Here is a 17,136-nt window from a genome sequence, read left to right as displayed (position 1 = left end):
GGAGGCGATGTAGGGACCGTCTTCTTGGAGTGCTGCTGAGTCACTGTGGTGAAGGACCTGCGACTGGAAGGGACAACACAGCGTGATTTTGCGATTGAAGCTGAGATTACGCTGGGCTGTGAAGAGGAGACCTGTATGACACTGATTGGACGGCGTCATACTGTTGTCTTTACACCAACCAGAGTGAAAATAAAATGTAACCTCCTAGTTGGCTATTAGAGCCAAATTAGCATATGTATAAAAATGAACATAACTTTTAACCCCTTCCCGACATTTGTCATATGGATACGTCATGGAAAGCTAGTGTTTCCCGCATTTTGCGGTATCCATACGACAAATGGTGGACACCAGCTCAGAAACTGAGTCGTTGCCACCATTGATGGATGTCAGCGGTATTTTACAGCTGACATCCGGCTGTAATGGCGGGGACCGAAATTAGCTTAGATCCCCGCCATTAACCCCTTAAATGCAGTGCTCAAACGCGATCGCTGCATTTAAGCTGTTTGCAGCTCATCGGAACTCCAGCAATGAAATTGCAGGGGTGCCGGTGGCTGCAATGGCAACCGGAGGCCTAATACTGGCCTCCCGGTCTGCCTAGCATAGAAGCAGTCCAGGACCTGCCCAGCGGTGGAGCCTGAAAGGCTTCCGTAGCTGACGGCAAGATGGCGCCGGCTCAGGGGCTGAGCCGGCATCATCAGCTGTTGATGTCAGCTGTATGTTACAGCTGACATCCACCTGTAATGGCAGGAACCAAAGCTAGCTCCGATCCCTGCCATTAACCCCTTCGATGCAGCGATCGCTGCATCTTAGAGGTTGCTAGCAGATCGCCAGCCCTGCCATGCAATCAGGGCTGGCGACTGCTGCTATGGCAACAGCAGACCTAACAATGGCCTCCTGCTCTGCCATTACGGAAGCCGATTAGGCCCCTCCGGGAGGCGAAGCCTAGTCGGCTTGCTGTCAGTGAATGACTGACAGATCTAATACACATCTAAAACATATAATAAAAGTAATAAAATAAAACACATTCGCCCTGTTCCCTTATCAAGTCCTTTATTATTGAAAATAAATAAACCATACATATTTGATATCACTGCGTCTGTAATCGCCTGATCTATAAAAATATTATGTCATTTATTCCACGTGGTTAACGGCGTAAAAAAAGGAAAAAAACTATACCAGAATTTCAGTTTTTTGGTCACTTTGCCCTACAAATATTGGAATAAAAAGTGATCAAAAAGTCGCATGTATCCAAAAATGCTACCTATAAAAACTATAGCTCGTCTCGCAAAAATCAAGCCCTCATACAGCTCCGTCGACTAAAAAATTAAAACGTTAGGGTTCTTACAACTTGGCAACAGAAAAAATACATTCTTTTTACAAAATAATTTTATTGTGCAAAAAGTTGTAAAACATAAAAAAGTGCTATAAATTTGGTATTTCCAGAATCGCACTGACCCGCAGAATAAAGCTAACATGTAGTTTATAACGCGTGGTGAACGCTGTATAAAAAAATCCTATGCCAGAATTGCCTTTCTTTTAGTCCCTTGACTCCCAAAAAATAGGATATAAAGTGATCAAAAAGTCGCATATACTCCAAAATGGTACCAATAATAACTACAGCTCGTCCCGCAGTTAAGGCATAAGTCAGGAAATAAAAAAATATGCAATTGTGCCGGCCCGAGGGGAACATTTCTTTTGTTTCAAGAGGCAAATTATCAAGGCCCTAAAATTAGGGAACCAGGAAGGGTAGAGCCCAAACATATCTGCTGGAAGCGAGGGCGCCCGTATTATACCAGGACAATACTTCCCAGCAAAATTCCCCACACTGCAAAGGTGCTGAGTGTGGACCAAAAGGGGGATAAGAAAGGACATTTATCAGTGTGACACCGGCCTGTGCAGAAAGGATTGCTTCACAGCGTAAGGGCGGATTTACACGAACGTGTGCGTTTTGCGCGCGTGGCAGGTACGTGAAAGCTCCGTGTGTCATGTTCATATGGATGCGCGGCTGCGTGCTTTTCGCGCAGCCGCCATCATTATGACACTCCGTTTGGATGTTTTTAAACAGAAAAGCATGTGGTGCTTTTCTGTTTACATTCATTCTTTTACTGCTGTTGCGCGAATAACGCGCGTCCCACGGAAGTGCTTCCGTGTGGTGCGCGTGATTTTCACGAAATATGCACGAAAAACGCCGAAATATAGAACATGTCGTGAGGTTTACGCAGCAGACTCACGCTGCGCAAAAAACTCACGGACAGTCTGCACTGCCCCATAGACTTGCATAGGTCAGTGCGACCCGCGTGAAAACCACGCGGGTAGCACGGACGTATAGCACGTTCGTATAAATCCACCCTAACACACATCTATGGATCATTTTATTGTTTTTTTAAACCCAATTATTATACCACCTGACTATGCCCCGGATGTACTCTGCCCGGCTTACATATGCCCCCACATTATAAACGGAAACACCAGCAATACTCAAACAAATATACTACCAAGCAAATCCACGCTCCAAAAGTCAAATGGTGCTCCCTCCCCTCTGAACACTACAGCGTGCTCAAACAGCAGTTTACTTTCACATATATGGCATCGCCGTACCCGGGAGAACCCGGGTGTGTGTCTCCAGTGGCGCAAGCTGGGCACCACATATTTGTCACTGAAATAGCATATCTATGGAAACATTTTAATTTTAATTTTTCGCTATACACAGCGCAATCATTTGGGTTGAAGATGGTCACTACACCTCTTAATGAATGCCTTGAGGGGTGCAGTTTCCAAAATGGGGTCACCTCTCAGGGGTTTCTTTTATTATTTCACATCAGAGCCTCTGCATTTGTGAACCAAAACTTTGTAAATCACCAAATTAGGTCTCAATTTTACATGGTTTCTTTCACTTCTGAGCCCTGTCTAATGTCCAGGCAAAAGATTAGATCCACATGTAGGGTGATTCTAAAACCGGATAACAAGCTGTCTTGTTATGGTGGAACAAGCTGGGCGCCACATATTGGCATATCTATGGAAAAAAAATCCCATTTTCACTCTGCAACATCGAGTGCACACTAATTTCTGCAAAACACCTGCATGGTTAACATGCTCACTACACCACTAGGTGAATACCTTGAGGAGTGTAGGTTTCAAAATGGGGTCACTTCTGGGGGGTTTCCACTGTTTTGGTGCCACAGGGGCTTTGCAAATGTGACATCGCGACCAGAAACCAATCCAGCAAAATCTGCACTCCAAAAGCGAAATGGCGTTCCTTCCCTTCTGAGCCCTACTGTGTGTCCAAAAAACAGTTCATTACCACATATGGGGTATTGCCGTACTCGGGAGAAATAGCTTTACAAATTTTGTGGTGCTTTTTCTCCTATAGTCCTTGTGGAAATGAAAAAAAATTTGCTAAACCTACAATTTCTTTGAAAATTTTTTACTGCCTAATTCCCATAATTCCGGCAAAAAAACCTGTGCGGTCAAAATGCTCACTATACCTCTACATAATTTCCTCAATGGGTGTAGTTTCCAAATCACTTGTGGGGGGTTTCCACTGTTTTGTAAATGTGACATGGCCTCCGCAAACCATTCCTGCTAAATGCTATTTTTTGGTCACCTCATCTCCAACAAAAAAATGAAATAAAAAGTGATCAAAACGCTGCATGTATCCCAAAATGGTATCATTAAAAACTACAGCTTATCCCGCAAAAAATAAGCCCTCATACCACTTAATCGACGGATAAATAAAAAAAAGTTATGGCTCTCAGAATTTGGAGACACAAAATAAATTTTACTTTTTACACTTAGGTGTTTACTTGTAAAAGTAGTAAAATATAGAAAAAACAAATATATATTTGGTATCGCCGTAATCGTATTGACCCACAGAATAAAGTTAACATGTTGTTTTAATTGCACAGTGAATTCCGTAAAAACAAAGCGCAAAAAACCATGGAGGAATCGCTGTTTTTTTTCATTTTCTACACCACAAATAATTTTTTGCCCGTTTCCCAATACATTATATGTCACATATATAAATTGTGCTACGAAATACTACAACTCGTCCCACAAAAATCAAGCCCCCATAGGACTATATCGATGGAAAAATAAAAAAGTTATGGCTTTTGGAAGGTGGGGAGGAAAAAACGAAAATGAAAATATGAAAAATGGCTGCGGCGAGAAGGGGTTAAATCCAAAACATGAATCACGTTTATGTTAATCTGTTTATTCTCTTTGTTGTTGTTTTTCCAGGCACAAATTGTGAAATAGAAATAGATGAATGTTTGTCAAAACCTTGTTTCAACAATGGTGAATGTAAAGATCTAAAAGGAGATTTTCTATGTGTGTGCCCACCTGGATATTCTGGCAAAGAATGCAAACAAAATATCGATGATTGTCAGAGTGGACCTTGCAAGAATGGGGCCTCCTGCGCTGATGGAATTAACAGCTTCAGGTGATAAAACATCATGATAGGTTTGTTGTAGAATGGAAGATTGTCCTTAGAAGAGGGAATTATTCTTGTATTTATGACTTACTCTAGTCAAGGCACAGGATAATGAACACCGGTGTGTGAAAAGTACATTGTAGAAGGGCACATATAAACAAACCGTAAAATTTGTGGCAGCAGAATGCTTCATTTTTCAATTTATAATAGAACGATAAAGGATCATTACATGAAATGCTCACACATGAGTCTTGAATGATCCTTCACGTAATAGCTTTACTCAGGGTTGCTAACTACTAAATTGGAAATAAGGTATGATACAAAATATGACATTGAAGCTCTATTTTTGTACAACTGATGTTCAATGGATAGTTATATCTTATGTAGTAATCTAATTTTTTCTAATTTTTTTTATAAAAGGAGTTTAAAGTTTTGTTTTGCTCTGTTCACATGAGAGTTTCATTGTTTTTGAAAGCACAAATAGCATAGTTTGCATTGCTATTCTTGCAATCATAAGGGTATGCGCACACACACTAATTACGTCCGTAATTGACGGACGTATTTCGGCCGCAAGTCCCGGACCGAACACAGTGCAAGGAGCCGGGCTTCTAGCATCATACTTATGTACGATGCTAGGAGTCCCTGCCTTGCTGCAGGACAACTGTTGCAGGACAACATGCAATTACAAAAAGAGCACAGTAGAAATATCTACAAATTGTAAATAATAAATAATTATTTCCCAGTCACTTACATTGTACATCTGGCCACTATGGTTATATTTCAGTAGTAAATGCAGCAGAAAATCACCTAGTGTAAAGCTAATTTTAGTCTAAATGGCTGTTCACTAAATTAACAATATATAGTACTGTGCAAAAATTGTAGGCAGTTGTGGAAAAGTGCTGCAAAGTAAGAATGCTTTCAAAAATAAAAAAGTTAATTATTTTTTTATTAATTAACAAAATACAAATTGAATGAAAGGGGAGGAGTCTAAATCAAATCAATATTTGGTGTGTCCACACTTTGCCTTCAAAACAGCATCAATTATTTTAGGTACACTTGCACAAAGTCATGGATTTTGTAGCATAATAGTCAGGTGTATGATTAACCAAATATACCAAACAGGTGATAATGATCATCATTTTTATATGTAGGTTAAAACACAGTAATTAACTGTAACAGAAACAGCTGTGTAGGAGGATTAAAACTAGGTGAGGAACAACCAAACTCTGCTACAAAGGTGAGGTTTTGGAATACCGTATCATGTCACAGGTCCACCATGGCAAGACTAATCACAGCAACCAGACACAATGTAAATATACTGCATCAGCAAGGTCTCTCGCAGGCAAAGATTTTAAAGCAGACTTGGGTTTCAAGATGTGCTGTTCAAGCTCTTTAGAAGAATCACAAAGAAACGGGCAATGTTGAGGATCATAGACGCAGTGGTCGGCCAAGCCAAGGAAACTTTGTGCAGAAAATCAAAACACATCATGCTTACTTCCCTTCGAAATCGAAAGATGTTTAGCAGTGCCATCACCTAAGAACGGGCAGAAACTGGTGGGACCCAAATACACCCATCTATTGTTCAGAGAATTCTGACTAGAAATAGTTTTCATGAAAGATTTGCAGCCAAAAATCCATACCTTTGATACGGAAACAAGGTATGGAAAAATGGCAGCAGGTGTTCTGGACTGATGAGTCAAAAATTGAAATATTTGGCTGTAATAGAAGGCAGTTTGTTCTCCAAAGGGCTAGAGAGCAGTACAATAATGAGTGTCTGCAAGCAATAGTGAAGCATGGTGGAGAATCCTTGCAAGTTTAGGCTGCATTTTAGCAAATGGAGTTGGGGATTTGGTCAGGATTAATGGTGTCCTCAATGGTGAGAAATACAGGCAGATACTTATCAATCATGCAATACCATCAGGGAGGCATCTGATTGGCTGAAAAAGTATTCTGCAGCAGGAAAACTACCCCAAACATACAGCCAATGTCATTAAGAACTATCTTCAGCGTAAAGAAGAACAAGGAGCCCTGGAAGTGATGATATGGCCCCCACAGACCTCAATATTATCAAGTCTGTCGGAAATGACATGAAGAGACAGAAGGATTTGAGCAAGCCTACATCCACAGAAGATCTGTGGTTAGTTCTCCAAGATGTTTAGAACAACCTCCCTGCTGAGTTCAAAAACTGCGTGCAGGTGTACCTAGAATAATTGATGCTGTTTTGAAGGCAGAGGGTGGTCACACCAAATATTGATTTGATTTCGATTTCTCTTTTGTTCATTCACTTTGCATTTTGTTAATTGATAAAAAAAAAAACTATTAAAACTTACTTTGCAGCATTTCTTCACTACTGCCTAAAACTGAGCCATGACTTTCTTACTGGATCTCTGCCTTGTATAATAATGAAAAGTAGTAATAATAGTAGAATGAATATTTAAGGTAACTCAACAAAAACACATTTACTAATTAATGTAAATTATATAAAATACTATGAATTATTGTGAAACAGTATTGACTTTTATTCCCATAAGGCCTTCTGCACACACACTTTTTTCAGCATTTTAAAACTCATGTAAAAAAATGCCATGTGCTTTCATTGTTTTATTGGTATTGTCTTCGTGTGTTTTTGGTGGAATTCGTTATGCAGAGTAATTTTCTACATGCAATTTTCCTGGCGTACTATAGAAGCCTATGGAAAAAATTACAGATAACACTGCATACCTAGAGCATGTTGAGCTTTTTCATATTTGCTATTGATTTTAAAGTAACATTTCGTTGCTGTATTTTTGGTGCAAATAAAAATAATATAAAAAAAAGCTGCAAAAACGAAAAAATAAAATAAAAAAATGCATGTAAATGCAGTGTGTGAATCCAGCTCTAATAATAGCACACTTGTTATGAGATGCCAATAGTTAAATAAGAGGAAATTATATATTTTTTTAAGTGTAAATTCAAAGTTTAACTAATTACATTTATTTGTCTTTGTGCTCATTGCCATGATCCCCACAGTTTTCACACCAGCAGGAAGTCATCACCCATAAAATATAAACATTTTCAAGATATTAGCACTTTTTAAAGGTGTGATAAAATAGAAAATAATAACATAGGACACTTTTAGGGTATGTGCACACGTAGTGACCAAAAACGTCTGAAAATACAGAGCTGTTTTAGGCTGGGTTCACACGACCTATTTTCAGACGTAAACGAGGCGTATTATGCCTCCTTTTACGCCTGAAAATAGGGCTACAATACGTCGGCAAACATCTGCCCATTCATTTGAATGGGTTTGCCGACGTATTGTGCAGACGACCTGTAATTTACGCGTCGTCGTTTGACAGCTGTCAAACGACGACGCGTAAATGGACTGCCTCGGCAAAGAAGTGCAGGGCACTTCTTTGCCACGTAATTTGAGCCGTTCTTCATTGAACTCAATGAAGCACAGCTCAAGATTTACGAGCGTCTCAGACGGCTCGCAAAATGCGAGGAGGAGCATTTACGTGTGAAACGAGGCAGCTGTTAACAGTCTGTCTTTTCACACGTAAATGCCTCTCATCGTGTGAACATACCCTTAAAGGGAAAACAGCCCCTGATTTTCAGTCGTTTTTTGAGCAACTCGCGTTTTTCGCGGCGTTTTTTGTGCCGTTTTCACCTGCTAAAGTGAATAGGTCCGTGAAGACTATCTGGTGCCACTCGGATTCCGTGAAAAATGGCCCTAGTGGCACTCGGTCGTGTGCAACTGCACTTAGGTCACATGCAAAACTATTCTAATTTTTGGTGAACTCACACCGTACCTACTGTATAGACATATCCAAATGCTCTGTCTTTGTTTCCAAAGTGACCCCTAAACCTGACCTCTATACCTGAAAGTCTGTCATCATCAGAATTTTAGTAAATGAGTAGCACATGTATTCTCACATGCCGTTAGTAGTTTGCTGGTAGTTTGAAGAGCGGATATGTTTCACCTATATTTACTGTGCAGACGAAACCACATCAAAACACCACAGTGATTCTCTGTAAACCGGCATGTGCGCATACACCCATAAAGAGTATAATTTCCTCATAAATTAGGAATATATGGTAATGAAATGTAAAAAATTAAGTTTTGTTTTTCCCGTATACAGCATTTTATTTGTGTTTATTTTTGCATGGAGATATTCATAATGGCCTACATTTATGAATAATGGCGTACATTGCACCAATGAAATTAGAGAGGATAGTTGGGGAGAATTGTTCCTAATTTATTAAAAGGTACACACCTCTTAATATATCTGGTGAATTTGGAATAGTCTGACTGTTTTCTTTTAACACCAGTTCTGAGAAGCCATACAATTGTGCCACAAAATTGTGCCTTTTTTAACCTTCGCCTATGATAAGGAAATGTGAAAGGATATGTACAGCTCTTTTGTAGTGAGAAGATAAATGTTGCTAAATTTTGGAAAAATGTTACAAAATGTTGGTTCATTTTTAGCTCAGTTTTTTAAACTGTGCAATTGAGTATACTGAATAATAAATATTATTCAAAATATATTTACACATCTGTTTTTTTTTACACTTTACTATAGGTGTATGTGTAGGGATGGCTATACCGGAAAGCTCTGTGAAGTCAATATCAATGAATGTGAATCCAACCCCTGCCTTAACCAGGCTAAGTGTACAGATGGCATAAATTCTTACACCTGTAAATGTGCACCAGGATTTTCTGGAAGCAGGTGTGAAACAGGTATTACCCACTACATTACTGCCAAATCACATATTGACTGAACATTACACAGACTTGCAAGCAGGAAACTGAAATATTTAGGCTTAGGCTATCCACAATGTGTATACAAAAAACTTGTTCAACTCACTCTATTCTGAGTCCTCACAGAAGTAATACATTGGGTGCACAGGAAACATCCAAGTCCCTCGGCCAGACCCCAGATCCAAAGGTACAAAAAGATAAGTGACGTCCGTCACTACACAATAATAAAAATCTATAGTTTATTGTAACTCTATTCAAAAACCTAAAATATATAAGACCTGATATCAGCTCTTACTCATAGCATATACATCTTGTTTTTATTGAACATAGATTGACCATATCAGTTGTCTCTTCGCTGGAAGGACAATGATATTTAGAATTGTGTAAATGGTCCAAATCCAAAGTTTCTGTAACAAAGTGTGATAGATAAGCAACAGACAAACTACAATTCACATACAGTACCAGTCCTGTCTCCATGTTATTCTTATAATTATAGACACATTTTTTTTTTCATTATCATGAATGTCCCTGTTGAACTTGGATCTATTTATTTTAGTGCAGGTACCCTTCTAAGGTTTTTGGACATTTTGCTCCTCTGGTAGCAGGACAATTTTCACACTTTTAACATGTACAAATAAAACCTAAACTAAAAAAAAATATTACTAAACCCTCATACCTTTATGTTTTCTAAAAGTTGACACCTGGCACATTGTCAAAATGTGACTAAGCACTTTATACACGCAAGGACTATCATGCAATTTTGTGTCAAAATGAAATTTTTCATAAGAAAATGCATAAAAAAAGTGTGACAGAAAATTAGATACACCTAAAAAAAAGTTCAATATGTGCAGAGTTCATCCATACCACATATGCCTATGTCTACACGCACATACACTATATAGACAAAAGTATTGGGACACCTACACATTACACCTACAGGATCTTTTATAAATTTCCATTCTGAATTCATAGACATTAATATGGAGTTGATCTCCTTTTTGTAGCTAAAACAGCTTTCACTCTTCTGGGAAGGCTTTCTACAGGATTTTGGAGTGTTTCTGTAGGAATCCAGCTTATCCAGAAGAGCATTTGTGAGGTCAGACACTGATGTTGGATGAGGGGGCCTGGCTCGCAATCTCCATTCTAGTTCATCTCAAAGGTGTTCAATGGAGTTTAGATCAGGGCTTTTTGCGTGTCAGCCAAGTTCTTCTACACCAAACTCAGCCAACCATGCCTTTATGGATCTCGCTTCGTGCACAGTCATGCTAGAATAGAAAAGGGCCCTCCCCAAACCGTTCCTACTAAGTTGGAAGCATACAATTGTCCAAAATGTCTTAGTATCCTGAAACATTAAGATTTCCCTTCACTGGAACTAAGGGGCCGAGGCTAACCCCTGAAAAATAATCCCATAACATTATCCCTCCTCCACCAAACTTTACAGATGGCACAATTCTGTCAGGCAGGTAACGTTCTCCTGACATTCGTCTATACCAGACTTCTCAGACTGTCAGATAGAGATGCGTTACACCACTCCATCCGGTGCTTGGCATTGTGCTTGGAGATATAAGGCTTGCATGCAGCTGCTCGGCCATGAAAACCCATGCCATGAATCTCCCGGCACACAGTTTTCATGCAAAAGTTAATGCCAGAGGAGGTTTGGAACTCTGCAATTATTGAGTCAACAGAGCGTTGGTGACTTTTTATGCACTATGCACCGCAGCACTCAGTGACACCACTCTGTAACTTTATGTGGTCTGCCACTTCGTGGCTGGGTTGCTGTGGTATCTAAATGCTTCCAATTTGTAATAATACCATTCACAGTTGATTGTTGAATATCTAGGAGGGAAAAAATTTCAGGAACTCACTTGTTGCAACGGTGGCATCCTATTACATTTCAAGGCTCACATTCAGAGACCTCTTTAGAAAGACACATTTTTTTTTTTACAAATGTGTATAAAGGCAGACTGCATGACTAGGTGATTGATTTTATACACCTGTGGCAATGGGGCTGAATGAAAGAACCTGAATTCAATGCTTAAAAGGTGTGTCCCAATACTTTTGTCCATATACTGTATGTATCTTGATAAAAGCACTACAATTGAAGAGATTAAAGATCTGGTTTTAAGCCGTAAATTTACAAAAAGTAACAACTTATAAAATACAGTGATTACACACCTTATGTATCTTGTCCCCCTCTTTGTAAATTGTAACTTTATGTAACTTTACAAGCAGGAATAATTTTTCCATTTTTTTTAAATGCATTATAGCAAACATTTGTACCTACAACTGACATACAAGCAAGGGGTTTACAAACAAAAATAATGTAAAAATAATAGATCAAGGTGTGCAAAAATTCATATATACCACAAACCTGTACATTATCAAAAGCTTGTGCTCTCAAAAATGCTGAAACAGAGGCCGTGCAATATTTGGCCATCATCCACAAATGTTTTAAAAATATACAGTGCACACGCAAACAGCTACTATGCTACCAAACTACATTTTTTGAGAGCGCAAAGCATAATAATGCAACTTAATAATTTATCCACACAACTACCTTCACACAACTTTGCATCAAATATTCATTATGAACAAAAATTCCATGAAAATAAAATTTTGCAACTAAAATGCATACTAAAGGAGACCACATACCCAAACAAAATGTACTCTACAAAAAACTGTAGGATGTGAGACGTTCATACAAACCACACGTGTGTAAGGCCCTCTGCACACGGCCATAGCCGTTTGTACGGTCCGTGCTTACGGCATGGATGGACTGCGGACTGTCACCCGCATTTGTGGACCTTGCTCCCATTATAAAGTACCGTATAGGAGCACGGTCCGCAAATTAAAAAAATAAGGTGTCCGTTGGACATAGAAATGAATAGAATATTTTTATTCATAATTACGGATCTGTAACTGCGGATAAAAAGTATGCACGAGGCCTCAAAGAAACACCAAAAACGCAGGAATGCACCAACCAATTTTTGCATGCAAATTAAATCGGGGATTATATTGGTATAGTATATAAATTTTCATCCCCCTATAAAAACTCTACGGCTGTATTCATACGTTGTGGACAAATAATTTTTTTACAAACAATTAAAATAAAAAAATTGCATCAAAATTGAGCTATTTTGCCACAATTATGCTAAAATATTTAAAAACACAAATGAAACGTGTGAACATGCAGCCTAACCCTAATCAATAATCGTGAATCCTTAAATCGTACCGTATCTAATGCGTTAACTAATACTATTTTTTTTAGTGGAACTAGTTGGAAACTAACATTTCTGGCAACCGTCAGTGGATGAAAATGTATTTTCTGACTGCCGGAAATCTTTTCCATGAATCAGAAATGTATTAGACATTTCTTTGTAGTGATAATCGTTATCGCTATGACTGTAGCATGTAATAGGTATCGCTAGGGAAGCCGTCATTGGATTTTATGCTAAACATTTTACAGACAGGATGGAGACGATGTAAAATGTATAAACTTTATTGATGTTTGTGTGTTCGTGTGGTGCGAGTGCTTGGTGCAACTTACTTCATGCCACGATCCAGAAACTGGTAAACGCCTGAGTCTTGGAATCAATAAATGGTCTATTTGGGCGCAGAGGGGTGATAAGATGAGCTGCTGTCCAAGTATGTGGTTTCTGGCTAGAGCAATTACTTTTGCTCAATGCACTTGCAAAATGCAGTCTCACGTCTCTCCACGCTCAAATCGTAATATCCAATATATACCATTATGTGCACCTTTTTGTTCAACATAACATTTTGAATAAAAAATTATTTACTCACGATACCAGCTTTGTATGTGAAACATCCCTTAGGTTGTTTGCTTTCATTACATGTTTTTGGTACAGTCCATAAAAAGTTCTTTCAATGTGAAAACACTGAGCTCTTTCCTTCAACCTTCACACCCTGCCGCACGGAAAGATATTATAAAAATTATTTCTTTACCAGTAGTAGTCCATAATTTACCCCAGCTCTCCTCCACATTGACACACCACTCCTAAACCATTCTCATTTGAGCTTGTGAGAATGTTCTCTCAACTCTGCACCATCTTTTCTGCTCTACTACTTTTATTTTGTTAACCAGAGTGTAAGTTATTCATGACGTTGTTCTAGAAATGTGAAGATGTTTTTGTTTGGTGCAGAACAGTCCTCCGGATTTAACCTGGAGTTTGAGGTCTCCGCTATCTATAGCTATGTCATGCTTGATAATGGTTTACCAACGCTGAGAGCAATAACCTGTGCCTTCTGGATGAGATCTACAGATGTGACCAATTATGGGACACCAATATCTTATGCCATTGACAATGGCTCTGACAACGCATTCCTTCTCACAGACTATAATGGGTAACTAGAGCATATTTAAGTTAGACGTTTACGTGACCATAAATCTGTTCTATACAATATGTAACACAATGTTATTTTCCTTTTCTTATATAAAACACAATAATGACAACAATTTTTTTTTCCTCAACATTTGGTCTGTAATGAATGCTTTGGTAATGGTTTCTCTCTAAATTTGGTTTCTGAACCTGTCATTGATCTGTTTTGCTGAAAACAGCATTTTTAGGGAATAGAATACTTTTTATTATTCTGCTGCCATTTATTTCAGCTTTTGCTTGTCTTTTCAGTCTAAGAATTATTTTAACCAATGCTTTTTCCCATACTTAGTCAATATATCATAAAAACAGAATTTCTATACAGAATTATTATTGGTGTATTCTGATATCTATAGTGCACCAAGAAAGCATACTGCTTCGAGGACAACAGGCACTTAAATATCCAAGGGAATACTTGTTGATATAATTAAAATCATTATAGCTACAATTTGAATAAGCAATCTAAGGTTCAATTCACACCACGTCTGTGGTGTATGGTTTACGTTTACTCTGGAAAATCTCCCAAAGTAAACACCAATGTGCTCATAGACTTTAATCGTCTAATGTATGCCCTTTTGGAATACATTTTGGCCAGTATATGTCAGTTTTCCGCAGCCCCAACTGTATTAAAAAGCATATCTTATAAGTTCTTGTTCATAGCAGTTGGTGGCAAACCTATAGGCATATTGTTGCATACATCTGAGCGTACTGGACTGAAAAGGTCTCCTTGAACATAATCGGAAAAAGCAGCGTGAATTTAGCTAAACACAAATATAAGAAAACTAGTATACAAAATCTGTTACACAGGTTTGCTAGCAAAAGGAATGCAGTGGTTTGTTAATATATAGAAATGCTCCCCACACCGTATAATCCCCCCATAGCTGCCCCCACACAGTATAATGCTCCCCATACCTGCCCCACACAGTTTTATGCCCCCTTACATGCCCCCACACAGTATAATGCCCCCCATAGCTGCCACCACACAGTATAATGCCCCCATATCAGCTCTTTCCTCAGTATAATGCGCCTCATAGCTGCCCCCACAGTATAATGCCCCTCATAGCTGCCCCCACAGTATAATGCCCCTCATAGCTGCCCCATACAGTATAATGTCCCCATAGCTTCCCCCACACAGTATAATGCCCCCATAGCTACCCCCACAGTATAATGCCCCCATAGTTTCCCCCAGAAAGTATAATGCCCCCAAAGCTTCCCCACACAGTATAATGCCCCCAAAGCTTCCCCCACACAGTATAATGTCCCCATAGCTGGCCCCCACACAGCATCATGATCCCAATAGCTGCCCCCACACAGCATAATGCTTCCCATAGCTGCTCCCACAGTGTAATGCCCCCCGCCTTCCCATACACAGTATAATGCCCCCATATGTATAGACCAAATAGAAAAATAATAACATTCATGCTTACCTATCCCCGTTCCCACGACGGGTGGAAAATCCTTTGCCTCCTCTGCACTGTGCTCAGTATGCTGTGAGTGGCTCGGTGAAGGCAGGCGCGATGTAGGGACATCGCGCCTGTCTGCACCGAGTCACTCACATCACACAGACCGGAGGAGGAGATGGATCCTCCACCCGGCGGGGGAACAGGGATAGGTAAGTATGTATGTTATTATTTTTCTATTAGGTCCGGCATTATACTGTGTATGGGAGGGAGATGGGGGCATTATACTGTGTATGGGAGGGAGGGGAGCATTATACTGTGTATGGGAGGGAGGGGGTCATTATACTGTGTATGGGAGGGAGGGGGGCATTATACTGTATATGGGAGGGAGGGGGCATTATACTGTGTATGGGAGGGAGGGGGCATTATACTGTGTATGGGAGGGGGGCATTAAAGCTACGCCACTAATCACTCACCTCTCCTTCCTCATTCTTCTGGCTGTGGACAGAGCTAACTGGCAGTTGGGCTGTGGGCGTAGCTTTATGTTGGCGTAGCTCTATATGAACTTCGGACACCACGTCCTTCTCGGTTATATAATAGATGCTAATATAGAGTACATTAAAACCTAACTTTTATTAGAATTACTAACAATACTTACCATGGGGAACAAAAAAAGAAGAAAAAGAAAAGAAACACAACTGCCCAAGTCCTTAAATTTGTCTAATAAGTAAAGAACCTTATTCCAGGCATCACAATCCTTAGGAGGTAAATACTATACAACGTTAAACCTCATATCTAGGCTCTTATGTTGTAATTCCTCTTGACATCCAATAAGGAGAAACCATGAGTTTTAGCGATAACTATAGTATAACAAATGTCAATGTGGAAATAATTTGTAAACTCCTAATGCTGTGCTCATATTTTATTCTGCAGGTGGGTGCTTTATATTAATGGTAAAGAGAGAATAACTGACTGCCCTTCTGTGAATGATGGCAAATGGCATCACATTGTAGTTATTTGGACCAGTAGCGATGGGTCTTGGAAAGTCTACATTGATGGAAAACTCTCTGATCATGGAAAAGGCTTATCAGTCGGAGAACACATACCTGGTGGGTTACAGAGTTGAATGAATAGCAAATCCAACATATTCAGAAATGTGGTCTGTTGATAAGATAGTTCTACTGTACAATGACTTCTATAGCAATGGACCAATCAGATTATTACAGGTGTAGCAAAGTAAAACTGCTGAGTTAGTCTAGCTAAAACACATTAAGTACCAAATTCAACTCTTCTATATCTATATATGTAATAGAATTATAGAGCAATTATAACTTTCTCTCTGTAATGGTTCTCCATTTATTAGAGCAAGTTCTCCCCTTTGGTAAAACAAAATTTATTCAGAAAATGGGCAATAATAATGTTTTCTTAATTGAACCCATTAAAAAGATTGCACAACTTGACAACTGCAATAAAAAAAAAAAAAAAAAAAAATTAGCTCTAGAGAGATCTCTGGAGACATGACTATACTCAATGAACATAGGTATAAATTGAAAAAGTGCATTGGTGATTTATGAAGCAATTTGTATTTGTATCAAAGTTATAAAACATGTAATAATAATCTAGTTACCAAGTAACTGATTAGTTAATGCTCAGTTACATGGATCCCCTGCTGGGCAAAAAAATGTAATATTAATCGTAACGTGGTAAAAGCAAATCAAGAAAGCTAAAAGAAGTGGAAGATAAACCTTATTCCTTGTAATGTAGAGGTATTTGTCTATATTGTTAATTCTTCTTTGAGTGTAACATTCTGGTGTTTTAGGAGGGGGAGCTTTAGTCCTTGCACAAGAACAAGACCAGAGGGGGGAAGGTTTCAACCCAGCAGAATCTTTTGTTGGATCACTCAGTCAGCTTAATATATGGGATTATGCACTGTCACCTGAACAGGTATGTTTCTAATGGCAAGTGGACATGCTTTGTTTATTTTTTTGTTTTGTTCCTTTGTAGTATGCGAAATATAACTGTAAATTTATTTATTTTAAAGGTAAAATTATTGGCTAGTTCATGCCCACATCATCTTCAAAAAGGAAACGTGTTGGCTTGGGCCGATTTCTTACCAGGTGTGGTTGGAAAAGTTAAAGTGGACAACAGGAGCAAATTCTGTTCAGGTAAATA

At 39.0% G+C, this 17,136-nt stretch overlaps 1 protein-coding gene across 1 annotated transcript in view; it reads left to right on the top strand.

The window, feature by feature from the left end:
- Positions 1–17,136, top strand: part of SVEP1 (sushi, von Willebrand factor type A, EGF and pentraxin domain containing 1) — a 376,990-nt gene that overhangs the window by 205,144 nt on the left and 154,710 nt on the right. The window contains exons 24-29 of the mRNA XM_075825648.1: positions 4,237–4,438; positions 8,992–9,149; positions 13,331–13,532; positions 15,898–16,073; positions 16,784–16,908; positions 17,006–17,129. Coding sequence (XP_075681763.1) covers positions 4,237–4,438; positions 8,992–9,149; positions 13,331–13,532; positions 15,898–16,073; positions 16,784–16,908; positions 17,006–17,129 — 987 coding nt within the window. The remainder of the gene's footprint in view (positions 1–4,236; positions 4,439–8,991; positions 9,150–13,330; positions 13,533–15,897; positions 16,074–16,783; positions 16,909–17,005; positions 17,130–17,136) is intronic.

The sequence above is a fragment of the Rhinoderma darwinii genome, chromosome 1 (genome assembly GCF_050947455.1).
Source record: "Rhinoderma darwinii isolate aRhiDar2 chromosome 1, aRhiDar2.hap1, whole genome shotgun sequence".
Lineage (NCBI taxonomy): Eukaryota > Metazoa > Chordata > Amphibia > Anura > Rhinodermatidae > Rhinoderma > Rhinoderma darwinii.
Note: the sequence above shows the minus strand (reverse complement) of the source record. Positions and strands in the feature narration are given on the sequence as shown.